This window comes from Emydura macquarii, unplaced genomic scaffold (assembly GCF_026122565.2).
Source record: "Emydura macquarii macquarii isolate MOO-44397 ecotype Brisbane River unplaced genomic scaffold, CSIRO-AGI_Emac_v2 contig_306, whole genome shotgun sequence".
Lineage (NCBI taxonomy): Eukaryota > Metazoa > Chordata > Testudines > Chelidae > Emydura > Emydura macquarii.
In genome coordinates this window covers 15,505,929-15,530,782 of record NW_027130443.1, presented here as the reverse complement: position 1 = coordinate 15,530,782, position 24,854 = coordinate 15,505,929, and the positions used below count along the sequence as shown (strand labels likewise).

Sequence of the window (24,854 nt, the reverse complement as noted above, 5' to 3'; positions counted from 1 at the left end):
ACACGTGACGCAGCAGGGCGGCCCGAGCCAACCAATCAGAGAGCCGGTTACACACTCGGAAGGCGCCCCACCAATGAGAGTTGGCTCTGTGTTCTTCCTGCTCGCGTGCCGGCGAGGCGGGATGTGAGGCGACGCATGCCGTAGATAGCCAATAAGAGCATGGAGCGGAGGTGATGGGCAGTCGTATCAGCCTGTGCTGAGGCTACCCGAAAGGCGGATGCTTCCGGAGGGGCGGGGCCCGGTGGAACATGGCGAAGACCTACGATTATCTCTTCAAGCTACTGCTGATCGGGGACTCGGGCGTGGGTAAGACCTGCGCGCTCTTCCGCTTCTCCGAGGATGCGTTCAACGCCACCTTCATCTCCACCATCGGTGAGCGCTACCCCCTCAGCCGCGCTGGGTCGCGGGAGGCGTGTGTTGTTTGGGGCGGCCCGGCCCTGGAGAAGAAGCGCGGGGCGGGGTGTAGGGGTGCTGTGTATGTCCGGGGGCCAGGCCAGCTCAGCTCAGCTCAGCTCAGCTCCCCGTGCCTGCCTATGGCAGGTGCACGCTGACGTGGGTGCACGTAGTAGCCTTGCTGGAGCCGGAGCTACGGGGTGGGGGCCGGAGTCGTGCTCCGTCAGGAGCGGGGCGCACATAAGGTTGTGTTCCGGGGTGTTGCGGAATGAGGCGACTAATCTTACGCTTAAGTGTTTTTATTGGCAATATGGTTGATTCTTATTTACCACTGTAAGTTATTTCAAAATAGGAAACGCTCAATCCGCACTAAGCGTTTCCATATAGCTGTGCACCGAAACAACTACATCTGCCAACTACAACCAGCTCTACAACTAGACACTCTTGTTAGTGTAGCAGTGTTGGCTAGGGACGTGCCTTGCTGTTGGCATAGATATACCAAGAGAAAAGTGCTTTTACCACTACAGCTTATTTTCTTCGGGGAACTGGTATAAGAGATACCACTTTTCTGCCGGTCTTGGCTGTGTCTGCAGTAGACCGGTTTAGGTTTCATATGCTAATAAATGGGGTGGGGAGGGCAGTAATCTGATCTTAACTAATGATGGGGTATAAACAAACATCTGTAGAGTTGCATATGGAATTAAAAAATAAAGTGTGTTGCTCTGAAATCTGACTTGTAGTCATACTAAAAAGACTTTTTAGGTGTTCATTTTTGTTATTATAGATACCAGTTTGTCATGTTGTCTTAATAAGAAAAGACCATCCCACTGCTAATTCTCTAATAGTCTATTAGAATTGAGAAAAGAGATGTCTAATTACAATCTATTAAGCAATACTTCCAATGTGCCCCTGTGGCATAATGCTGTTTATCTTGATACAGCTGCTCTGACATTATATTGAACTATACATTCTGACTCATCCATAGCTTCTGTAGATTAGGCTTTTGATAGGACTATACTTGAAGAGTTATTTATTTAGCGTAACAAGTGGTATAATTTCCCTACTGGTTTACACCAGGTCTGCTTTCAACAGTGGCTTTGTGAATATTTTTGTTCAGAATGAGCTAAATGTTAAGAACTCCATGGACATTCAGAATTCACTAAAACAACGAGAGTACTGCGGCACCATAAAGACTAACAAAGTTGTTTGGGCATAAGCTTTCATGGGTAGAAACGCACTCTATCAGATGCAGGGTTTCTGCCCACGAAAGCTTATGGCCAAATAAATTTGTTCGTCTTTAAGGTGCCACAGAACTCTCGTTGTTCTGCTGAAAACAGACTAACACGGCTACCTCTCTGGAACTTAATAGATTAGATGCAGTAAATTCTGACAACTAAATGGAATGGGTGCTATTATTTGGGGAAATTAAAGGGGAAAAAAAGTGTTAACTGGGTCTTTACTAGAATTTTAATTAATGTAGGTTTTTTCACCCAGGTATTGACTTTAAGATTAGAACCATTGAGCTAGATGGCAAGAGAATTAAACTACAAATATGGTAAGAGTTTTCTTTTGAAAGACATGTGAATTAAGATTAAATGTTTAGCTCATGCCCAGCACCTTTGTTTTGCAATTTTTGTACTGATTGATGATATTACCAGTAGGGTTTTTGCCCTAAACTTGCTCTTTGGCAGATTATAGTACCTCAGTTTATTGAAGAAGGGTTTATGGAAAATCCTGTCAAACTAACTTGATATCTTTTTCGATGAGATTATAAACTTGGTAGATAAAAATTGATTATAATATACTTAGACTTCAGTAGGTGTTTGACTTGGTACCATATGAGATTTTGATTAAAAAACTAGAATATAAAATTAACATGACATCCATTAAATGGATTAAAAACTGGGTAAATGATAGGTCTGAAAGTGTAATTGTAAATGGAGAAATTAATTGTCGAGCGTGTATGTTTCCACTGGAAACAGTAGGATCTTGCATGGATCGATTCTTGGCCCTGCATTATTTAACATTTTTATCAGTGACCTGAAGAAAACAAACACGGATAAAGATTGTAGGCGACACAAAAATTGGAGGAGGAGGAGTAAATTGGGCACAAGCAAACAATATGCATTTTAATACGGCTACATGTAAATACATACATCTAGGAACAAAAAACGTAGGCCAGACTATCCGGGGAAGCACTGACTCTGAAAAAGATTTGAGGATTGTGGTGAATAATCATCTGAACATGAGCTCCTAGTGTAATGCTGTGGCCAAAAGAGCTAATATGATCTTGGGATGCATAAACAGATGAATCTCAAGTACTAGTAGAGATTATTTTACCTATGTATTTGGCACTGGTGCAGCTGCTGCTGGAATACTGTGTCCAGTTCTGGTGCCCACAATTAAAGAATGATGTTGATAAATTGAAGGGGGTTCAGAGATTAGCCATGAAAGTGATTAAAAGATTAGAAAACATACCTTATAATGATGGACTCAAGGAGCTTGATCTATTTAGCTTAATAAAGAGAAGGTTAAGGGGTGACTTGATTACAGTCTATAAGTATCTACATGGGGAACAAATATTTAATAATGGGCTCTTCAATCTTGCAAAGAAAGATAACACAATCCAATGGCTGGAAGTTGAAACTAGACAAATTCAGACTAGAAATGAGCTGTAAATTTTTAGGAGAGAATAGTTAACCATTGGAACAATTTACCAAGATTTGTGGAGGAGTTTTCATCACTGACTATTTTAAAATCAAGATTGGATGTTTTTCCAAAAGATCTGCTCTAAGAATTATTTTGGGGAAGTTTCCTGACCTGTTGTTCAGGAGGTCAGACTAGATCATAATGGTTCCTTTTGGCCTTGGAATCCACGAAGATAAAGCTGTAGATCTGGTGTTTTTTAAGAATGTCCCTGTAAAGTTTAATGAAACTCTCTAATGACCTTAATTTAAGAATAAGTGTTCAAATAATTTGCATGTACTCATTGGATTTGTTTAATTATTTTAGGGACACAGCTGGGCAGGAACGGTTTAGAACAATCACAACTGCATATTACAGAGGAGCAATGGTAGGCATGGTGTAGCTGAAAATGTTTTTGGTTCTAGATCTGTTTATAATGTTCAGCAGAAAGTGAAACCATTCAAGTTTTACTATGGAGCATAATAATTTGTAACTATAATGAACTTCAGAACGTGAACTCCACTTGGCTAAGTATTTAGGAAGGCCATTGATCCCATCTCTAAGTACAAATTATGCTGCAGCAGCAAGAGCTGGTGTGGGAGCCCCATGAAGTAAAACTTCCAGTGTGACTTGCTATTTTTAAAAAATGCATGTGTATGTTGGTGGCAGATAAACAAATAGCGTGTGTGGCTTGCTAGATAGGACACAGGTTGCAGTACATCTCAAAGATTCTTGTATTCTAATTATACATAATACATTTAACCCAAACTACATAGCAGAAGGCTGTTTGCTTTTTTTGTTTCCTTTCAGCAGTTACTTCTATGTGCAGGTGGCTTCATATCAAGGGTTGATATGTTCTTTAGGGGTTTTTTGGTATTTTTTTTAATTCTATCCTTTAAGAAATTATTTTTCTTTCTGTCCTGGGCATGTCTGTAACCCTGGCAGAAACAATTGTTAGTTGACATTAAGTTGCCATGTTCTTTTTTTTAACCTTTAAGGGCATCATGTTGGTATATGACATAACCAATGAGAAATCTTTTGAAAACATTCGGAATTGGGTCAGGAATATTGAAGAGGTAAGTTACCATTTTATTTACAAAGATTCTTTAATACTAAAAATACTGTTCTATTGCAGACTTTAGAAAAGTAGTTAAAATGGTTCAGAACCGTTACATTTGTCACTAAATTGTGTATGTTAAAATGAACTTTTTGCTGAGTGGATTGGAGAGAAGATATTCGTTGGACGCTACAAATTAGTAATATCTTCTGGAATTTACTGGTCAGTAGTAATTCAATATGGCTGCACCTAAGAGCATACTGCATGAACTGCAGTCTTTCCTGCAATTAGCCAACAGATGATTGTTTCTACCATGACAGTGTTCTAATTATCTCTGTATAGAGCACGTTCTGGTGACTCTAAATTGAAGGCATAAGGTATTGTCCTAGCTGGAGTCAAATCCCTGGAAAATGCTCAGCAAGGAAACTGTCCATGCATTCAGCACACCACCTATTTCGTCTTGTTAATGGTACTCTGCATGTACTGAGCGAGCACTTAGCATTAACTCAGTACTTAGTCAGAATTCAGAAATTTGTTAATCTTACAATGTGCAGTTATGAAGCTTTTCTTTTTGATCGCCACAAACTGTATAACAAAATCCAAGGTCTGTCTGTAAACTTTCTGGACATAAAAAAAGATAGAGAGAAGTGGTTGAGATAGAGACTTAAATGCATGTCTTTCATGATATGAAGTAAAAAGGGTTGTAGAACTTGTGCAGCTCAGCTGTCACCTTACTTTTGTCCTACAAAATTATACCTCTTCATTTGAATCCGATTGTCATAATTAAGGTTAAGATTTTTCACGGTTATTTAGTAAAAGTCACAGAAGCTGTGACCTGTCTGTGACTTCTACTAAAAATAAAGGGTGGGCATAGCTGACTAAATGCCAAGGGGGAGAGGATGGGAGCTCTAGCCCCACTGCGGGAGGAGAAGGGTTTAGCAATTATGGCGAGTGGCTCTGGGGAGTGCACCAGCTTCGGGGTTCCACCCCAGCCATGCCTGACATCTCTGGGGTCCACCGCTGAGACTAGAGACTGCCATGTATCCCTGCAGCCGGAGGCAGGTGGAGGCTGGGAACTGTGTGGGCCAATAGGGCTCTGGGGTCTTCCTAACATCCGCCGTGGTGGATGGCAGTGCGGTGACCCCACTGTCCAAAGCAGCTTGGGGCTCTGGGGTCCCCTCAGCACTGCCCCAGCTCACAGCTGCAGTGGCTGGGGGCTGCGGGGTCCCTGCCGTCTGTGGTGGCTTGGAGCTGGGGGGCCCCTGCTGCCTACACTGGCAGACAGCAGCGTGGACTACTATTGGCAGTGGCTCAGAGCCACAGGGTCGCTTCTGGGTCCCTGCTGCAGCTTGGGGCTCTAGGGTCAACCCATCGCCCACCTCAGCAGATTGCAGCAGGGTGCCCCTACTGCCGCCCCAGCTCATGGCTGCGGGTTTGCCTGCGGCGGCTGGCAGCCACAGGATCCCTGCCGACCGTGGCTGTGAGCTGCTCCCCCCAAGCTCCAGGACCTTCGCCACCTATCGTGGCCGAGAGCTCCGGGATCCCTGCAGCCCCCAGAAGCTGACAGCTTCCACCCTGTGCCCCAGAGCATGGGGCAGAAGCTGAAGAGGATAATTTCATGGAAGTCTCTGGAAGTCACAAATCCCTGACCTCTGTGACAATATCTTATCCTCATTCATAATAAAGGAATGTTTCCTAGTCAGTTCTTTGTTTGTTTGATCACAGTATTTAAGATTAAAATTAGATACTTGTTTCTTGTAATTGAAGTCCTTTTCAGAGTTTATCAACTTCCCAAATTGGTCTGTTTGTCCAGTTTCCATAACTTTTTTTTAGAAATACCTGCTAACTTCTGTGATGTTAAAAATTAGCAGTTTCATTAGTCAGGAACCTTTCTTGGATTGAAATGAGAAGTGGCCTAACATCTTTCTTGTCACCTTACAAAGATCCCTCAGTCATGTTAAAGAATAATCTTAATATTGCCAAAGTTCTTACATGTTTCTTGTGGAATCTGTTCTGGCAGAGTGAATCTCTTATTGCCATATAAGAAACTGAAAACTGTTCATCAACAAGTGGATCTGGCTGGTTCTGTTATTGATAAGAGAAGAAGATCAAACAAATATCACAAAAGCAGGAGTTTGTTCCATCTAGTAAATGTTTGAGGCATTAGAAAAATGCATTCCTACTTCTATAGGTTGTCAGGGAGTCAGCAGGAGTTCAAGGGGCCACTCCTCTGTCAATAGTCCCAGGTGCTGCCCTGCCAATGGTAGCAATAGGGCTTAAGGATAGGTGTGGGGAGGATAGGGGAATCCAGGCCCATCCTACTCCATCAGATTTCATCCCAGACCCTTTGAAGCCAATTAACCGTTGCAGAGTTCAGCTACCAAAATGTGTCCCCTGGGTCACTTCCTACCCTTAGTTCCAGCTCTAGTATCTCACCCTTTGGTCCCTGCAGTCAACTGGGCTCCTGCAGCATAGTCAGGGTATTAGGAGTCCTGGTGGCATCTCAGTAGGCACCTGCAACACACATCCACTCTCCTAAGCCAGCCCAGACTGAGCTGAGCAGCTTCTTTTTATATTCTCCCTCCACTAGGCGCATGCCCAGTCAGCAAAGGTAAGAGGGTGTGGCCTCTTTTGTTAACCCTTGCGTCGCCAGTGCAGGATTGATACACCTCATCACATAGGTATATAAGACAAGATACAGAAAGAATCATAATTACTTTAGATGAGTGTGAACCAATAGTCTGAATAACTTCCTCTAAGACTAATGAAGAACTGAAAGTTATGTATCTTACCTGCTTCTAATTAAAAAGCCGGTTTTCTTTGTTTCTTTCTTTGTTTCTTTTTCTTTCTTTTTTTTTTTTTTTTTTTTGGGGGGGGGGGAAGGAAGGGTAAGTGTCACTTAGGCATCTGAGATGCAGTGAAATTTTTGCTGTTCATCAGATACATCACATCAGTTCCTTATAGATGTGTGTAGGGAGATTGGGAGTGCACATGTTATTAAACATTGGCGTTCTGAAATGGCAACAGTGGATTTTATCATATGATAAACTAAATTTTCCAATAATTATTGTGAATTCACTGCTCTGGTTATGCTATAATTCTGTAGCTTTTGGGGGGGAGAGAAGAGAAGAGTATGAGGTAAATTGTATGTTCCTGGTATGCAGTCCTGACTTAGTGCAGAATAAAATGGTCTGCAAAGAATTTATCTTAACTTTGTGCTCATTTCCATCTTAGCATGCATCCCCAGATGTCGAAAAGATGATCCTTGGAAACAAATGTGATGTGAATGACAAAAGGCAAGTTTCCAGAGAACAAGGGGAGAAGGTGAGTGTCAGAACCTGCCTCTGTCCTACTCTCTGGATAGACACTAGCCTGTTGTGATTGAATCCCATGTTCTTCTAAGCCTCTTTAGTCTGGACAGTGACCAGTCACTGTTCCTTGCTCTGGGTCTCCGGCACAGTCCCAGTTGTATACCTAGTGTCTGACAACCTTCCTGGGCAGTGAGACCTACAGTCTGGCCACCTTAGATCCTGGAACTGGTGCTACAGACCTCCTGAGGCCCTAATTGTTCATACATATTCCTTCCAAAGTTCACCTTAACCTCTTCAAGGACAACATGGCAGTAAAGCAAGGAAGTCAGACTTAGAGCACAGGAGTGTCTTAGCCACACACACTTAAACATGAATTACAGATCTGTGGAAAACAACAAACTCCAGAATGCAATCCACCTAGTCTGACCTCACTGCCCCTGTGAGTCCTGGAATGGTATTAGTTCTTCAGGCAGACAGCCTGTCCAGCCTTTGTAGCCTAGCCTCTTGTGTCTGGCAGTGGAATGGCCTCCCCTGTTTAGAAGCACCCTCTTTTAAAACAGCTCAGGGTTTGTCTATGCTGCAATCACAGACACACCTCAGCTATCTTTAATCTCGCTAGCTCGGGTCTCAGAACAGAAAAGCTCTGGCTACACAAGCATCAGTGCAGACTGTAGAAATCCACTGGAAACCCATGGTAATTACTTGTGGGGCTAGCTTGCACTGAAGCTTGTGCTAACACAACTTGACTGTTACAGGACCCAAGCTAGCTAGATTGGGTATGTCTGCTCAAGCTGCAGTTATACCCAGTAATTGCACTGTACACCTACCCTTAGTCCTTGTTGCCTATGTGTTTCCACTGGAGAAAACCCATTGTTCCTGTAGGGAAGACTCATTCAATGTTGATTGCCTTTGATTGCTCTGTCACAGCTTTTCAGGCAGTCTGTGCAGTAGGTGTCTAAAATCTGCCATTAAATGGATACTCTGATCCACTATTTACAATGCTAAATGGCATTCACAAAACTGAAGTTATAATTTGACACAGACACATCCCCCAGTACAGCATTGTATTTTGTATCATTGATCTTTATTGCAAGAGTTAAAATTTTAACAATTCTGGAATATTTTAGGAAACTCCTCCGTTGGTGTGCGTTTCATTTACGAATAGTAAATGTGGGTGTAGAATAATTCTAGCAAAATGTGCGGTATTACATGTAGACTGAAAATTAGTCACTTTTTCCAAAAGGAAAAGTCACCCTTTCTCTAAAATGCTCCCAATGTGACATGTCCCAAAAGTCTTATTGCTTAAATTCATTTATTTTAATTGAACTTTTAAATACAATTAAAATGTATTTTTAAATTTGTAATGGAAGAACATACCACAAATTTTCTTCCTTGAAATTCCCCACCTCCTCCATGTTTTCAAATATATGAGTGGGAGGAGGAGATCCTATATAATGAAGTCTTATTGCCCAACCATTGGGACAAGAGTTTCTAGGTGGGTAATGACAAACATTTTTAGCAAAAGGAAGAAACTTACATTGTGGGGAATTTTTAGAGCTTTGGAGGTCCTGTTTTTCCCTGAAGGCCAGTGGAATGGAGCACAATGGCACCTAAAGGTGGAAGAGATAATTCTGCTAATTTACTGGATGACAGTAGAGGTCCATAAAGGCACAGGGATCCAACCGAGCAGAACGGCTTGCAGACACTTAGTTTTATCATTTGTAAGAAACTTTGTTCTCACCAGCAACTATTCTTGCTGTTTTATTACATTATTCTTCTAATTTGTGTTTCTTATGCAAAAATATCAAATCTCTCCTGTCTCTTTTTGTTTGGATAGGTATCTTGTCAGAATTGTCATGAGTGCTGTGCAAAAATGTGCATATTTTACCCAAAATACAATGCTTTTAATTTACTTTTTAAATAAGACTACAAGTTAGATCAGTGTAGTGTAACTAGGATACTAAAAAACCATTTTGTTAAAAGATTTTGTGGTATCTGAATTTCAGTTTCATGCTGCTACTTTGCAAAGTTCTCTGTTCAGTACCATATCAGGTCCTGCACAATGAGAATGAATTCTTATTCATAGCCATGCCCACAGCCACATAACTGATCTAAGAAATCTTTAATTTTTTGTTCAGCTAGCTATTGGTTTTGGAATTAAGTTCATGGAGACCAGTGCAAAAGCAAATATTAACATAGAGAACGTGAGTACTGAAACTTTTTTTTCTTATAGTACAGACTATTTTATTTAGGTTTGTATATAAAAGTAATAAGATGATAACCTGTTTTGACTACATGCTGTTAAGTCCCATCAGTTGTTATTGGCAATGGGTTTTTATCTAACTTAGACAGTTCTATGGAACCATTCTGTAAAAAGCATGTTACATTACGTAAGTTAAGTTAAAATAATTTTGTTCAATCTTATCTGTATTTACTATGATTCTGTGCTTCCTAAGAACATTTTTTTCTGTCCATCCTGATGAATGGTTTGGTATGAACCCTTTGCTGGGCCGATGTGTGTGTGAAATCTCTCGCTGTGCCCTCCAAAGTGCCAAGATCAGGTATCTCTGGCATTCTGTGGCAGATTCTTTGGCCACTGATGGATTGACTTGAGGTAGTGTCTGACACAAAGTGTTTATACAGATATCCTTTCATGTAGCACCCTGCACTAAGTCAGCTTGTAGTAACTTTCAGTGACTCTTGCACATCAAATCAAAGTACTGTTGTCTAGATCTGTGGATCAACTTGAGTGGTCCTAGAGAGATATTTTCTATCTGAAATCTGCCTTATAGGAAATCTGTCTATGATCATGAATTTTTAGAGTTCCTTTTTAAACTGTTAAAGTTTCCAAAGTAGTAGGTCACAAAAATACTCCTGTCTGGAAAGGTTGACATTCATCAGTCCTGGATTCAAAGCAGCTTTTATTAAACAAACTTGCACATGTATTGGTAGCTAATAAAACAAGTTTTAAATATGCTTTTACTTACTGTAGGCATTTTTCACTCTTGCAAGAGATATCAAAGCAAAAATGGACAAGAAATTGGTGAGTAACTGTTACTGAGTCCAAGCCCCTTGGGTTTGTTTTTGTTTTTTTGTTTTTTTTAAATTAGAATATTTGTTGTTTTGTGGTCTGTTACACTTAAACATATTGTCAATGGCAGGAATTTTCTGGCAGTCCTGCAATCAGCTTTCTGGTTTTTTTTAATACAAATAGATGGCTAATTCCTACAGCGTAAAGTTATGATTAAAATAGTGTTTAAATAGAGATTCTCTAAAGTCGCTGACAAATCCTGCATTGCTTTACTGAAATCATGGTGGGAATTATAGCAAAGAAACTGATCATTGAAATTCCTCTCTCTTACATTCTGATTGAATCATAGAAATTAGAAATGGATGGAGGCCCATCAGGTTGTTCTGTATTGGACGCAATATTCTCTTAACTATTATCATGTAACCAATTCTAGTTCCGGGACTAGCTTCTAAGATTTTATCACCAAATCATGCTTCACCTGGTTCATTTCTAAAAATTCCTTCATGCAACAGATGAGACTGCATTAAGTTTGGTCTTATTTATTAAACAAGCTTAACAAAGAAGCATTGTGTGACTTTTACTAAACAAATTCCTATGTCGTTTTTTTTATCACCACCACCATGTGACATAAAAATGTATGCAGACATATCTGTCGTATTTGGGTCTTGCTGATGACTCAAATATTTTAACAAGACCAACATAAAAGTCATGGATGCTTTCATTTCAATAGGCATTTTAATCCAGTAGGAGTATAAAGAATATGCACAGTCCATATTTGGTTAAGTCCAGTTTAGCAGACTTCACTTTTTTGGGGGATGGGCCATAGAGACTGATCCAATGCCCATTGAAATCAGTGGAATGATTCCCAATGACCTCAGTGAGTTTTGAATCCAGCTCAAAAATAAAGTAATTTTGCAATCATGCTAGATAAGTATAAATAAATAATCTTTCAAATTCTTTGCATCTTTAGGAAGGCAATAGCCCACAAGGCAGCAACCAGGGAGTCAAAATCACACCTGACCAACAAAAGAAAAGCAGCTTTTTCCGGTGTGTTCTTCTGTGAGGGACAGTGCCTTATTCTGAGCATCTGCTCAGTCGAACTGGACTGTGCCTGTTCTGAGTGAGATTTCCTCTATCTCTGGATTTAACACCTTTCAATATGTTGTCACACTATGGCCGTTAGATAAGATTGAGAAATTGTTTATTTTAATAACTGTCAAATTCTTCAATTTTGGAGATGAAACAAGTTTAATATTTTTCTGTCACACCTTCCACTTGGCCTAAACATTGTCTAGTGAAGGGATACAGATCAAAACTGACCTGCAATAGCACCTTTACTGACCAGCTTCACTCTCTGGGATGGGCTTTATATCTGTAATGTGTCTAAAGTAGAAAAATTAAGTTATGGTCAAAATAACTCTAAACGACTTCACACTTAAATGCCAATATTAATAAACTGATGGTATGTGTACATAATACATGTACATATAAATGTCTATAGATATATATATATATATATAGCACAATCACTTCAAAACATCAAAAATGCTCTTATTTAAATAACTGTTACTTATAGCTTTCAAATGGTGGGTAGAAGCTTTCTGCATCTCTATGCTTTGGCTATCACAGGAAAAAATCCTTTTTGTCTGCACATCACTAGTTCAGTTCTACCAATCTAGACAATCCACTAGTAAAAATTAAATGAAACACAATGCCTCATCAGAAAGTAAATATCTATTTTTTTAGAGAACCAAAGTGTTCTGTAAATATAATAAATCCTTGATATGAGGAGTTTGGAGGGAGAAACTTTATTTTCCCCATGGTAAGGATAACCATGCATAATATATTTGTGGATTACTAGGCATCTTCTAAATTAAGAGAATTTTATTTTATACTCTTGTGCAAACGATCTCTGTTTCTAATTTATCTCTCGTTATAAGTCATGGTTCATATATATAGTCCACCTTAGTCAAAAGTCATGACATAACTGAATAACATTATGATGGTCAGCATCAATTTTTAATTTCATAGTTGAGAATGACTTCAAGCAAATCTTTAATGACTTAGTGGTTATTTCTAACTTGTGAAAACAAAACTGTATTGCATTTCTCCCTGGTCGTGTGCATACATGCACACTGGCTCACATGTGGAAATACACACTGCATAGATTGACACTTTCTGAAAACTAGCTTCTTTCGGCTGAGATTTCTTTTGCTCCCATGCCATGATTGCTTAAGATGTAAGTGGTAGTGAACTGTTTTAACTACGTACAACAATGCAAATGATGAGGTACAGGAAACTTGTGGTAACCCTTAAAGAAAATATACTTCTCTGTATGTACACTTTATACACAGAGACATAACACATTCCAGTATATAAAATTTAACATCCAAGTAATTTTAAGCTCTTTTTATGCAGCTTTCAGGTTAATGGTTGTAAAACTGATTTTAATTAACTAGATTTGAAAAGACGCCAACAAGTGTAAGCTATTTAGAAGCTGCCATCTGTCAAGTAATTGGCATAATGGTAAAAGAGCATATTTGAAAAGAATGAACGTATCAGCAATGTCCTGCAACTCACTGGAATTGTTAACATGTTTTGTTTACATTGACAACTGCACTTAAAGGAAAAATAAATTAAAGCTCATTTTAAAATTAATGTATTTTTACTCCCAACCTCTGTTTCCTTCAAATCTGCGTGAATATGTTCCAACCTCATTTCTTGCAGTAGCTTTCAGTAGTGTCACTACAGTTAAAGGACTAAAATATTTTATAATATATTTGAAACATTCTTCTGCAGGCAAATATGAACTCTGCCTTTTGGGCTCAACCTGAATACATAAAGGAAACTAAAGCTTCACTCTCTTGCACACTTACCATGTTTTAAAATGGCTTTTTTTTTTCTCTGTCGTCAGCTACCCTTTGTCTAGTGGTGGAATGTTAAACTGAGCTATTTTTGCTCATGAAACCATCTGCATGTAACATGCATATTCCAACCAGAATCAAGTAAGGATTTTATAGTATGAGGACTTGGCAAGCATGCAGCACAGTCATGCTGAATTATAGACTTCTGTAGAATAAAAAATTCAATTTATCTTGGCTACATACGCAAACTAAAAGGGTCTTTTGTATTTTTGAGTACAGATAATACAGAGGTATAGAATGGACGTATAATGCTTTGATCTGATAAAGGAGCATTTTAAAAACTTTCTATGTACTCATGAGCAGTTGGAGGGGGGGCTTAAAGGTGAGATGGTGGAAAAGTGTTGACAAACAAGATTATCTCACAAGTATATTTAAATATGTTAAAATGTTTAGTTTAGATTCGCTGCTTTGAGACATATCTCCATTTTTGTACCCTGTGATAGCTGGTGTTAGATCATGTAATTGTAATCCTTTGTAAAATAGTGGACAATCTGATATGCTATGTGGCCTACGATCACATGGCACCCCATTGGGCATTACTTCCTGAAAGCATCCATGCTACAGAGTTATCAGGTTTCGTTTGGGAGGGAAGAGGGGCGTATACACTTCCAAACAGAGGTTGAAGGATAGAGTTGTGATCTTCATTCTTTTTTTTCTAGGTCTTAATGGGTAATATGTTGGTCTTTTTTAATGTAAGTTAACTTTTTTGTATGTGAATGACCCTTGTTTATGCAGGTGGTTGCACCTGTTTATATACCTTACTTATAGCATCATGATTTTTCTCACCATTAATCTATTTTATTTAATTAACAATTATATTTTTGCTCAAACTCAGGAAGTTTCATGAAGGTAACTGTGAGTTGCTGTCGCCACTGTACATCTAGGGTATATAGACTTGACTTAAAAGTTAAATCAATTTAAGCAACATGAAGGCTGATATGCTAACCTAAGACAGCAAATGTATATAATATAGTGAATTAACGTGTACAATTGCATACGTGCTCTCCCTAAGTGCCGCTAAACACTGACAATGCTACATACAACTTGTGACACTTTTACAGATCTTGGATAAATACAGCATGTAACTCGACACTGTCACTAGAACTTTCATAATTAAATTGCTGTTCTAGAAAAAAGATGTTGATATAAAAACATGGCCAGAAGAAGCACTGTGCAACAAAAGAACAGTAACATGCTCATTCATCACACATTCAACAGCTACCACTTGTACCACAGTTTTGTTTATTTATGGAGGGCAAATCTAAATTTTTGGTGTATCAAGTTTTGTAAAACTTTGAAGACTCATTAGTTACTCAAATTTATTTAACACGCTTACTTCAAAATTTTAGGTGTTTTAAAAATACAGCAGTTACTCTAACAATTGACACTTGGTTTGCACAGAAACAGAAACCTACTTCTCAAGCACAAAATCACACAATGAGCATCACACAATCTTGTGGTTGACTTCGTTTTTTAGGATGATGGAATATTTTCAGATTGGCCCATGCAGACAGGTTGAAGATTATCAATGCCCTATCTTTCAGTAATGGGTGAGAGTGTTTCTTAACATGTCATCACCTAGATACTGTGGTGCTGAGCACACTAAATATTTAATAACATTAGAGTCTTATGCCAGCACCAGGCTTTCAGCCTGAGATTTATGAATCCTATGGATTATTTTAGTCTCCTGCTGTTCAGAAATACTTGGTCTCTTCCTTTAGGGGGGATGTTAATCACTAACAACTCCTATTTGCTGTTAGGATGTTCTTTCCTCTTACTTGCTCTGTGCCCAGAGGCCACCATGGTTTAATGGTGTTCTGTGGGACTTGGGTGGTATATTGGAGAAGAGACTGGCAAAGAGCTGCTTGGAATATGATCTTCATTTGTACAGGACATTTATAGGGGGATATGGAAGAACTGACCAAGGCCCATAAACATTTGTGATCATCCCTAGACATTGCAAAGACCGATCCAATCTACAGTACCCCTCCAAAGGACAGTCCCATTGCAAAGACCCATCCAATGTACAATGTATGGTTAGTGTACAGTCTGATTATGCAGGCTGACTTGCTCCATGACTAATTTCTTCAGTTGATCTTGGAGGGGGAGGTGTGAGAGTGAGAGAAAATAAGGTAGGTTAGCAGGCTTGTCTCTCCAGCCTCTTGCTGAAAGAATTATATGCTCCCAATGGAGTGTCAGTCAGGGATTTAGTGTGACTTGGTTTTTAAGGAAAATCTCAACTTCATTCATACCAACTTTTAAAAAACACCTGTAAACCTTTGTTTCTGTCAATGTTTTTTAGGATGGCCACTGTTGGCTGCTCCCTCTGTGACAATGCCTTTTTTAAAATGCAATCATTGGTTTTCACATTTGTATTTTTAAAAGCTGTTATGTCTATTATGTGGTATTTGTTTTTACTTTGTACAGGACCTTGAGCACTGCATAAATAAACTTCTTATGAAAAGAGCAGAGCTTTTTTCTTTGGTTTCTGCCACCCCTGTTCATCTTTCATGTATAATGCTTCCTAAGTAGAAAATAGTGTATTTCTTCTTCTAGACATAAGGGGCAAGAACTTGGGGGTAAGTGCTGGTTTGACCTTAACTTTTATTTTTTAATTTCCAGTCTGCTGTTGGGAAAACCATCTCTGAAGAGCAACACAGGATAACTTAGTATCTAGCATAAAAATGCTTCGCAACAAGGCTTGTTTTACTACACAATCAAGTTGACTGCTTTCAGTTTTTTTGGACCAGCATTTGTTGGTGGAATGTACAAACTTTCAAGCTACCCAGAGCTTTTTTTCAGGACTGTGTAGCTTGAAAGCTTGTACCTTCAACCCCCCCCCACACACACACACACTTTATCTAACAACATGTATAAATTTAACTAGGACAAGAGCAATGCACTAAATGCCAATTATTGCTGTTTCCAAACTCTATAGTCTTAACTCATTAGTTTTATTGTGTAATGTGAGTAATGGCTCAGATAAAATGGTTTCAGCACATCTTTCTTAGGGCACTTTCTTTTTACAGAACCAGTTCTGGATTTGTTCTGGAGTTCCTTCTTCCATCTGGCTAGCATGTTTATCCCCTGTCATGTTGATAGCAAATAGTTACAACTGTTCTTACCTCATGATTTTTAATTAGCAAAATTGTTGAGATACCTTTATAATATGAAGGAGTTACATGTGCCTTCAGTTTTCTGACATCCCATTAAGTATCACATTGCTGCCTGTATGATAGTTTAGCAATCTTGCCATGTTTTACATTTTCAAAGTATTTTACAACCTAATAAACTAATCTTACTGCAATATAATTTACATATCATACAATCCTATGAAATGCAGTGAAAATAATACACTTCATTGTCACTTAGAAAATTTATAACCCACATAGCTGGTAGTGAAATCCAGATTCTAGCAACCAAAAATTAACAAATTTTGTTGAGCATATAGGCAGAATGCACCTGTATGTTCTGCAATACAAATAATAGCTGACAAATTCTGAAATGTCTTCACATGACATGCCTGGTGTACCTTCTTGTACAACTACCTATTCCCAGTATTGGCTGATTGCTGATGAAGGTAACAATTGCTCTTTTTAACTTGACATTGTTTATAAGTCAAAATTGCTGTTAGCAAACATATCATCTTTGGATATTTTTAACCCAACTCTTGATTGTATCCAATTATCCTGTTTCTGAGCCTGATAATGTAAACTCCAACTTTTATTTCTCTCCACCCCACACATCCACTGGAGGTTAGAGCCTTTCAAAAGGAAGTATAATCTTTTGCTTTATTCAGAGTAAACTTGTCTCCAAAATCAAGTTTATTTCCATGGTCTTCATTAGAAGGTAAAGTTCATAACTACAGCAAATCATGTAACAATCAACAACTTTGAGCAATAAAGAAGACTGTTTTCATAGCCAGCTGGAAGTTGGGCAGTGACCGCAGCACTTTACCAAGGCTGCTGGGGCCCTTGACTCAGGGTTGACAGCTTGAGGAAGACGTCATAGGCCCGGAATCTCTCAGATGCACTAGAGTTGGGATAGTTTAGATACACTAAAAGGGGATACTAACTGCTTCTATGACATTGTAACAATGGCCTAAGTCAGCTGCACATTCCTGATGCAGTACAAGGTGCTAGTGGAAAGGAGTGAGGAAATGTCAAATTAACTCAGTAATACACAGGGTCCACTCTACTCACTGCTGAATTACATATAGGTCCGCTGTGTACCCATGTCAGCTGGACTTAACTGTCAGCACTCATGGTTTATGCGGTGTATTTGTAGCTGTGTTAGTCCCAGGATATTAGAGAGACCAGGTGGGAGAGGTATTACCTTTTATTGGACCAACTTCTGTTGGTGAGAGAGAGAGAGAAGCTTTCAAGTCATATAGAGCTCTTCTTGAGGTCTGGGAAAGGTACCCCATGTCTCACAGCTAAATGCAAGGTGGAATGGATTGTTTAGCGTAAGTAGTTAGCACAAAAGTGCTTGGATTGTCCCCTCAGAATATGTGCAAACTACTTATGCTAAACAATCCATTCCACCTTGCATTTAGCTGTGATGTTGGGAGTACCTTTCCCAGACGTCAAGAAAAGCTCTATGTGGCTCAAAAGCTTGTCTCTCTCTCCAACAGAAGTTGGTCCAATAACAGATGATACCTCACCCACCTGGTCTCTCTAGTACTCATGGTGGGCTTTTGTGACACATGCAAGTAAAATAGAACCTGCTACTAACAAAGTTTGGTTCATTGAACCTCAGTTCATTATCATGTTCCTTTTATGTCACGAATCCTCATGCTGTTCTGCATCCTGAATTAAATATTCTGATTCAGCAGGAGCATTTGAAGCTGAGAAGCATTGTGTGCTTTCCCATATTAGCTAGAAAGACCTTTTAATTGTCTCTGTCAGGTAGGTTATAAAATTGTCAACAGTTACAATAACCTCATTAATGCCTTGACCACAAAATTTCAGCCCAAAGTCACTTGAGTTAACAGAACATGCACCAATTACATATTAATGTAGACCAGTACTTGAATAAGGTACCACATCTACCTTTTGTCCCCTCCAAAGCTTGCATATCATGCCTTTATTTGTTGATACAATAAAACAAACTATGTCTCATCTACTGGACTATATAACTTTGAGATAATTTATTGTATGCTGGTTTGTTTACTTGCATACAAAGTCAGCAGCATAATTATTTTTATCCAAATTTACTTCCTTCAGTATTGAGAAATCTACTTCCTGGAATTCGTAAACAAATATTTCACCAAGGAAACTCATTGATGTAAGGCCCCACCCATCTGAGACATGCTGAACCAATGCTGAACTGAAAGCTAAAGTATGGCTGGAAAGAGGCAGAATATGTTGACTGACAGTACTGCAGTATTTGAGGTAAGATACCTTGATATTTTATGTTATGAATGTGCTATGGTGTGCAAATTCTCTTAGTAAATTCAAATGCTGCAGTTTAACAATCTTTTACTGAAATCAATATTGAATCTCTTCTGAATCAGGGATTTAATGCTTCCTCAATGTAAACTAGGGTATCTACCACTCCCTCCATCTTAGTGTCATCTGCAAACTTGCTGAGGGTGCAATCTACCCCATCCTCCAGATCATTAATGAAGATGTTGAACAAAACCAGCCCCAGGACCGACCCCTGGGGCACTCCACTTGTGACCGGTTGCCAGCTAGACATGGAGCTATTGATCACTACTTATTGAGCCCTATGCTCTTCTTTGCTGTTCTGCTGGAAGAGTCTATACAACTGGGAGGCACCAATGCAAATATAATGAAACTATAACAGTTGAGTAAGGGAGGGATTTTAAGTCACTGTTTTAAAGAACGATTTAATTCTAAATTGATACACACTTAAGGGGGAATAGCTCAAGATTCAGTCACCTTCACCCCTTCAGTTGAGATGAAAAAAGAAATTGGAACAGGAGTTTAATTCCCCAAGAGTCCTCTGATTAAAAACAATGCAGACAACACTGGATGTTCTGGAGGTTAAAAAAAAACAATCTGAAAAAAACTTTCCATATTTCTCAGCATTATTCTGTCATATGAACACTTCATAAGTATTAATGGACTTATCCTCACATCATTAGAGTGAGCTGGGGAAGTATTATCCCCATTTTATAAATGAGGAACTGAGGTACAGAAATGGAGAGAGAACCCAAGAAATCTATGGCAGAGCCAGGAACGGAAGTAGATCCCCTGAGTCTCAATCCAGTGCCTTAACCTCAAGACCATCCTTCTTCAGCTTGTGTTTTTAATAATTGTTTGTATGGCCCTAGAGCCTGGGAGTAAGTGCTTTGATATTTATACATCTAAATATTTTAAAAATCACCATAAAACAGTAAAAGGTCCAAGCACCTTTTTTCTCTGCTGGTCACCTTTTTAAAATTACACACACAGAACAGTGAGTTTAAGAGCTATTGACAGCACTACAAAATGATTTGAGGACATTTTTTATGAGTAAGAAATAAAATAGTTTACTAATTTGCATAATAGACATTGTCAAGTAACAGCCTGTTACAATTTTTTTCACCAACTTTTGTAGAACTCAAAATAGGCAGTTAACTTCACAAACCCAATGTAGTGCAGAATAGCTGAAGGGCTCAGCTGCAAAAATTAGGACTTTTTATGGGAAAAAACCCTTTCCCTGAACTATGGTGAGACTACTGGAACCACTGTTACAATTAAAAGTTCCTTATTAAAGTGAAATCTGCTCTCCTGTGCTCTAATATAACAAATAATAATATCTATTAAAAAAAAAACCACAACGAGAGTCTTGTAGCACTTTAAAGACTAACAAATTTCTGAAGGCATAAGCTCTCGTGGGCTGCAACCCACTTTGTCAGATGCATGATATCTATTAAGTGATGATATATCATTATCCCTTTTCTTCTAGTGCCGGTGGTTGCTGTCAACACTTCTTAACTGAAGAATTTAAATGCTGGATTGTTCATTATTTCAGGAGAGATTACAAAGAGATTACAAAGCATAGGCCGTTGGAAGACATGATGAATTTAAACCTAATTGTATCAGACCTTGCAATGAATTGTTAATCCAGCCATTTGGACAGGTGAATCTCTTGTTTCTGCTTTAGAGTAGAATATTCCAACTGCATTTTACTTATGGTGCTGAAACAGAATAAACTGCTCCTGGGTCTGTGAGCGTAAAGAAGAAATGATGTTGCTGCAGCTTTGAGTAATCGTATAGTGCTGCTTGCTGAGTGATATGGGTGGTGCTACTTATGTGTGGTGCTCACTTGAATCTTAGATAACTTTTTGTTCTGTATCAGCCTCTCTGGAGACCGTTCCACTTAAGTGACAAGCAGGAGTACAATTCAGTGCTGAGAAACTGCAGACCTGCAGTAGCAAAGGCTGGATACAGAATTAGAACTTGAAGAGAGGTGCAGGGCGAGGAATTCCCCTCCTCTGATCCCTCAGACAGGCTTTTAAAGTTGTTTTATTAATGAGAAAATGAGCTCAGTATGCGGTGCTCCAGGCTGCATCCCTCATTCCACTTTCTAATGTTAACTTGAGCCATTATTAATATTCAGGGTCCCCAGTATTCAGTGATGCTGTAGAAATGGAATTTGGCTTGGAATTGTGCTCCGGAATCACTTTTTTAAAATTCAAATTAATTTGTCTAGCCTTTATGGTGTCAAAAGTGAAGCAATTATAATAAATGCCGTGATGTCTGCCTGAGTCTGCAGACAAGCTGAAACAGTAGCTCAAAGGGGATGTGAACAATCCCAGTCATCTCAACAATGTTTATCAAAACCTAACAATTACCATTTGTCAATTTTAAAAAATATTTAATTGGCCACTTTGACAGAAACATGCAGCAAATGTGTTAGGTCGATAACATTGTTGTAGGGATTCTAATTGTTCTGAGAAAGTACTTCTACAGATCAGAGGAGAAGAATGATAAAGAACAATAGAAGCAGACAGACAGACACACTTACACACACGATAAGTGAAGATGAGAAGGCAAGAACAGATAATAAAAGTGCCAAGCTCATTCAATCTTACTTGCCTACATGATTTAAGTTGTATATAGGATTAAGTATATCCCTCAATCAAAAACGTAGAAAAATCAGTTGCATGATGATCAGTTCAAATGCCAAAGAAATTTACATTTGTGATTGTTTTTTTCACAGGCATCCCACAAATCTACTCTGTTTCCTTAGAAGGATAAAATATAGAAATTTATTTAATGCTGGTGTTCCTTTCCTATTGAATAAGAAATTGGATAACTCACCAGAAATTTCTCCTGTGTCTTGCAACCACACACAGAACACAGGAACTGGCCAACAAAATGACCTTGACAAAAACATATAGAGAAATCCTAATGATACTCAAATGCTATCTAACACAGGGAAGAAGTCATCAAAACAGTTTAAAAACTCTCACTGCAATAAACAAAGCACATTCCACTATAGCAGATGGGAACTATGGGCCTGATCATCAGTTCCCTAACAGGGAAACAAAAAATTCTGTTACTCATGTAATAAATAATAGTCAGAGAAAAGTCCTCTTCATAGAGCCTACTGAAACTACTTCACCAGTAGCCCATGTTATTTGTTCATACCTGCTGCAGAAAGAATCAATTAAATGGAATAAAAAGCTCTGCCAAGGATGGTTGCAGCAATTCAGGATCTACACTTACAAAGTATGGTGTAGTGCTACAGACTTAGAGGGAATCACCCATTTAGAACTCCTAGGAAATAATAGTTCTGCATGAAATCTGACAGGTGATTCAGCAGTCTGTTTCATTTTCCAGGGAAAAGCTTTTACACCATAAATCCAGATTTGGGGCTATGTGTGTTAACTCTGTGACAAGTCAGATTAAAGCTGTGAATGAGCATGGTTCTGTTCCACAAGAGTATCAGAGGCTACCACCTTTTGCCTCAGGATTTTAGGAGGTTTTAGAGTTAACTTGAATAACTTTCAGTCCTGTAACATCAACCATAGGTGTTGAGATTTTAAAAACTGCCTGGAGGAGCTGGATGCCCAATTCCCTTTGGGTATCAATTTCTCTTAGGCACCTTTGAAAATCTCTTCCATAGCTCCTTCTAGGGCAGGTGAGATTCAGAGTACTTCAAATTCTGGATTAAGCTCATGCTTGATGCATGTTTATCTGGAAAACCAAACTCAATAAACAGAAATGTATTTCCTTTGTGTTAACTGTATAATGATCAAGAGCATAAGGACAAAAGATCTAGTTTCTGCATGGATTTAGCAGTTAGCAGCCCACATGTTTTTCTCTAGATACTATACTTGCCCAACATTGTTGGGAAGCTGTATCTTTTTTTGTAAATTCCTTTAGGCCCAGGCCTCGCTCTCTGAACTACAAAAAATAATTACTCTGAAAATGACAGCATGTTGTTCTACACGTATTCTCCATTACTGTGTTACAGATCAGGCCTGCTCAAGACTGAGCTTGATAAGTTTTTGGAGGGGATGGTATGATGGGACATCCTAATTTTGCAATTGACTGATTTTTGACTACTAGTGGTAAATATGCCCAAGGGCCTGTGATGGGATGTTAGATGGGGTGAGTTCTGAGTTACTACAGAGAATTCTTTCTGAGTGTCTGGCTGGTGAGTCTTGCCCACATGCCCAGGGTTTAGCTGATCACCATATTTGGAGTTGGGAAGGAATTTTCCCCACGGGCAGATTGGCATAGACCCTGGGGTTTTTTTGCCTTCCTCTTCAGCATGGAGCACAGGTCATTTGCTGGTGGATTCTCTGTATCTTGAAGGCTTTAAATCATTATTTGAGTACTTCAATAACTCAGTCTTAGGTTAGGGGTCTATTACAGGAGTGGGTGGGTTAAGTTTGGGGCCTGCATTGTGCAGGAGGTCAGACTAGATTATCATAATGGGCTCTTCTGACTCTGAGTCTGAGATTTTTCAAAAAATATTTTATTGGCAAAAAATATACTTCTGCTGTATTACAGAGGGAAATCCTGATGAGTTGTATCTTCTAAACATTTAAATGAGACAAAACAAGACTTACAATTCGCTGTCAAGTATCTGAAAATCCTTGTTTGGTCCTCTTTATTTCTCTCTCTCTCTTTCTTTCACATGGACAGTAACCCCAGGCAAAATAATTCTGAAAGCAGATGGTACTGATATATTGCAGACTCAAGATGCAGTTCCCTTCTCTGTCACCAGATTCAGATTCGAATGTGAAATGTACTATTTACAAAAAAAAAAAAAAAAAAAATCACTTATGTGCCACTTCTCATCTGTAGATCTAAAAGCACTTCACAAAGCCTGAATAAACTAACAGCTGAAAGCCAAATCCTAGGACTGCGTTGTAAGTTGGTGCTTATTTCATAGACACACAAAAAGTCCAGGTACCAAAAAAATGTAACTGCGCAATTTGAAACACTTTATAGGATAAGACAGAAACTGAGTCAGGAGAGAAAAGTATAATAGATACTTAAATAGTCTAATGTTAGGCATGCATGCTGAGTAGTAATATTTATGAAAGGTAACTTATCGTAGTGTGTGGTAAACATCTAGTCATTCTTAGCTTGGGCACACTTTATTTTCTTGTTTTAGGATAAGAATTTAAATTGCGAAGTCTGAAGAATCGTTTGATATAATTAAAAATTCTTTAATTTTAAAAGACTGTTTCCATTGCAATGTTGCCAACTCTTCCAATTCTATCACAAGTCTCACAGTATTTTGCAAATCCCATCTTCTGGAGTCATGAGATTATGTGAGAAGCTCAGTTCTATTTTTTTATTTTTTTAAAGCAAGTTTCTAGTACTCCTGGGTGTGGAGAAAAGTTGGCAAATATGATCCGAAGTTCAAAAAAACCAAAGACAAATAAGAACCCAAAGCATTTTTTAAAAATCTTGTTAATTGGGGGAGAGGGAGATTGACTCATGTTTTTTGAATGGTTAGGGTGGCAATAGAGCCACTGACTGTTAGATTGGGAAGTTTGTGATCTGCAAATGCACATAAACATGTGCTTATAAAGGGCCTCTAATAGAAAGTAAGGGGTTTTCCCTAGGTATAACAAGGCTGCTGTTACCTGAGAAAATCAGGAGCCCGTACTATCATGTGCTGAAAATCTTCCAGAGAGAGTTTGCCATCATTGTCTTGATCAGCTTCATCAATCACTTTGTCACATACAAGACAAACCTCCTCTGGGGTAAGTTCATTTCGGGTCAGTTTGTTAACAGTTTTCTCCAAGTCTAATTTGCATATATAATCATCATCATTAAAATCTGTCAAAGGAAACAATAAATTCAAAATTACAAGAGTTGTCCTCTGCCTGTCTCTCAGTCAGCTGTACAGTGTAAAGCTGTGTTTGTGACTAATTACCAATTCCCAATACCTCTGAATAATGGGACTCAGAAATAAAATTTTAGAATTGTACGTGTCTCACTACTTTTAATTTGCATTTATAAAACTACTTAAGG

General features: G+C 38.8%; 2 protein-coding genes across 4 annotated transcripts in view; one reads left to right on the top strand and one right to left on the bottom strand.

Moving 5' to 3' along the window:
* The window catches only part of CIB3 (calcium and integrin binding family member 3), a 65,717-nt gene that overhangs the window by 34,636 nt on the left and 6,227 nt on the right, over positions 1 to 24,854 (bottom strand). The window contains exons 4-5 of the mRNA XM_067561650.1: positions 24,464 to 24,659; positions 23,350 to 23,616 (exon numbers count right to left, since the gene is read on the bottom strand). Coding sequence (XP_067417751.1) covers positions 23,595 to 23,616; positions 24,464 to 24,659 — 218 coding nt within the window. The 3' untranslated portion in view covers positions 23,350 to 23,594. Of the gene's footprint in view, positions 23,617 to 24,463; positions 24,660 to 24,854 lie in introns of the transcript that reaches the window.
* RAB8A (RAB8A, member RAS oncogene family) lies at positions 4 to 24,504 on the top strand. 3 transcript variants are annotated; one of them, XM_067561625.1, is made up of 11 exons: positions 4 to 372; positions 1,888 to 1,948; positions 3,406 to 3,466; positions 4,077 to 4,154; positions 7,370 to 7,459; positions 9,585 to 9,650; positions 10,439 to 10,489; positions 11,448 to 11,524; positions 18,627 to 18,794; positions 20,317 to 20,490; positions 23,511 to 24,504. In XM_067561625.1, the coding sequence occupies exons 1-9, from the start codon at positions 249 to 251 to the stop codon at positions 18,655 to 18,657; spliced, it is 639 nt and encodes a 212-aa protein (XP_067417726.1). In that variant the 5' UTR covers positions 4 to 248; the 3' UTR covers positions 18,658 to 18,794; positions 20,317 to 20,490; positions 23,511 to 24,504. The 3 variants fall into 3 exon arrangements, with proteins under 3 accessions (XP_067417726.1, XP_067417733.1, XP_067417741.1); XM_067561632.1 differs by lacking the exon at positions 23,511 to 24,504 and adding an exon at positions 21,574 to 21,606; XM_067561640.1 differs by lacking the exons at positions 18,627 to 18,794; positions 20,317 to 20,490; positions 23,511 to 24,504 and having other exon boundaries at positions 9 to 372; positions 11,448 to 15,867.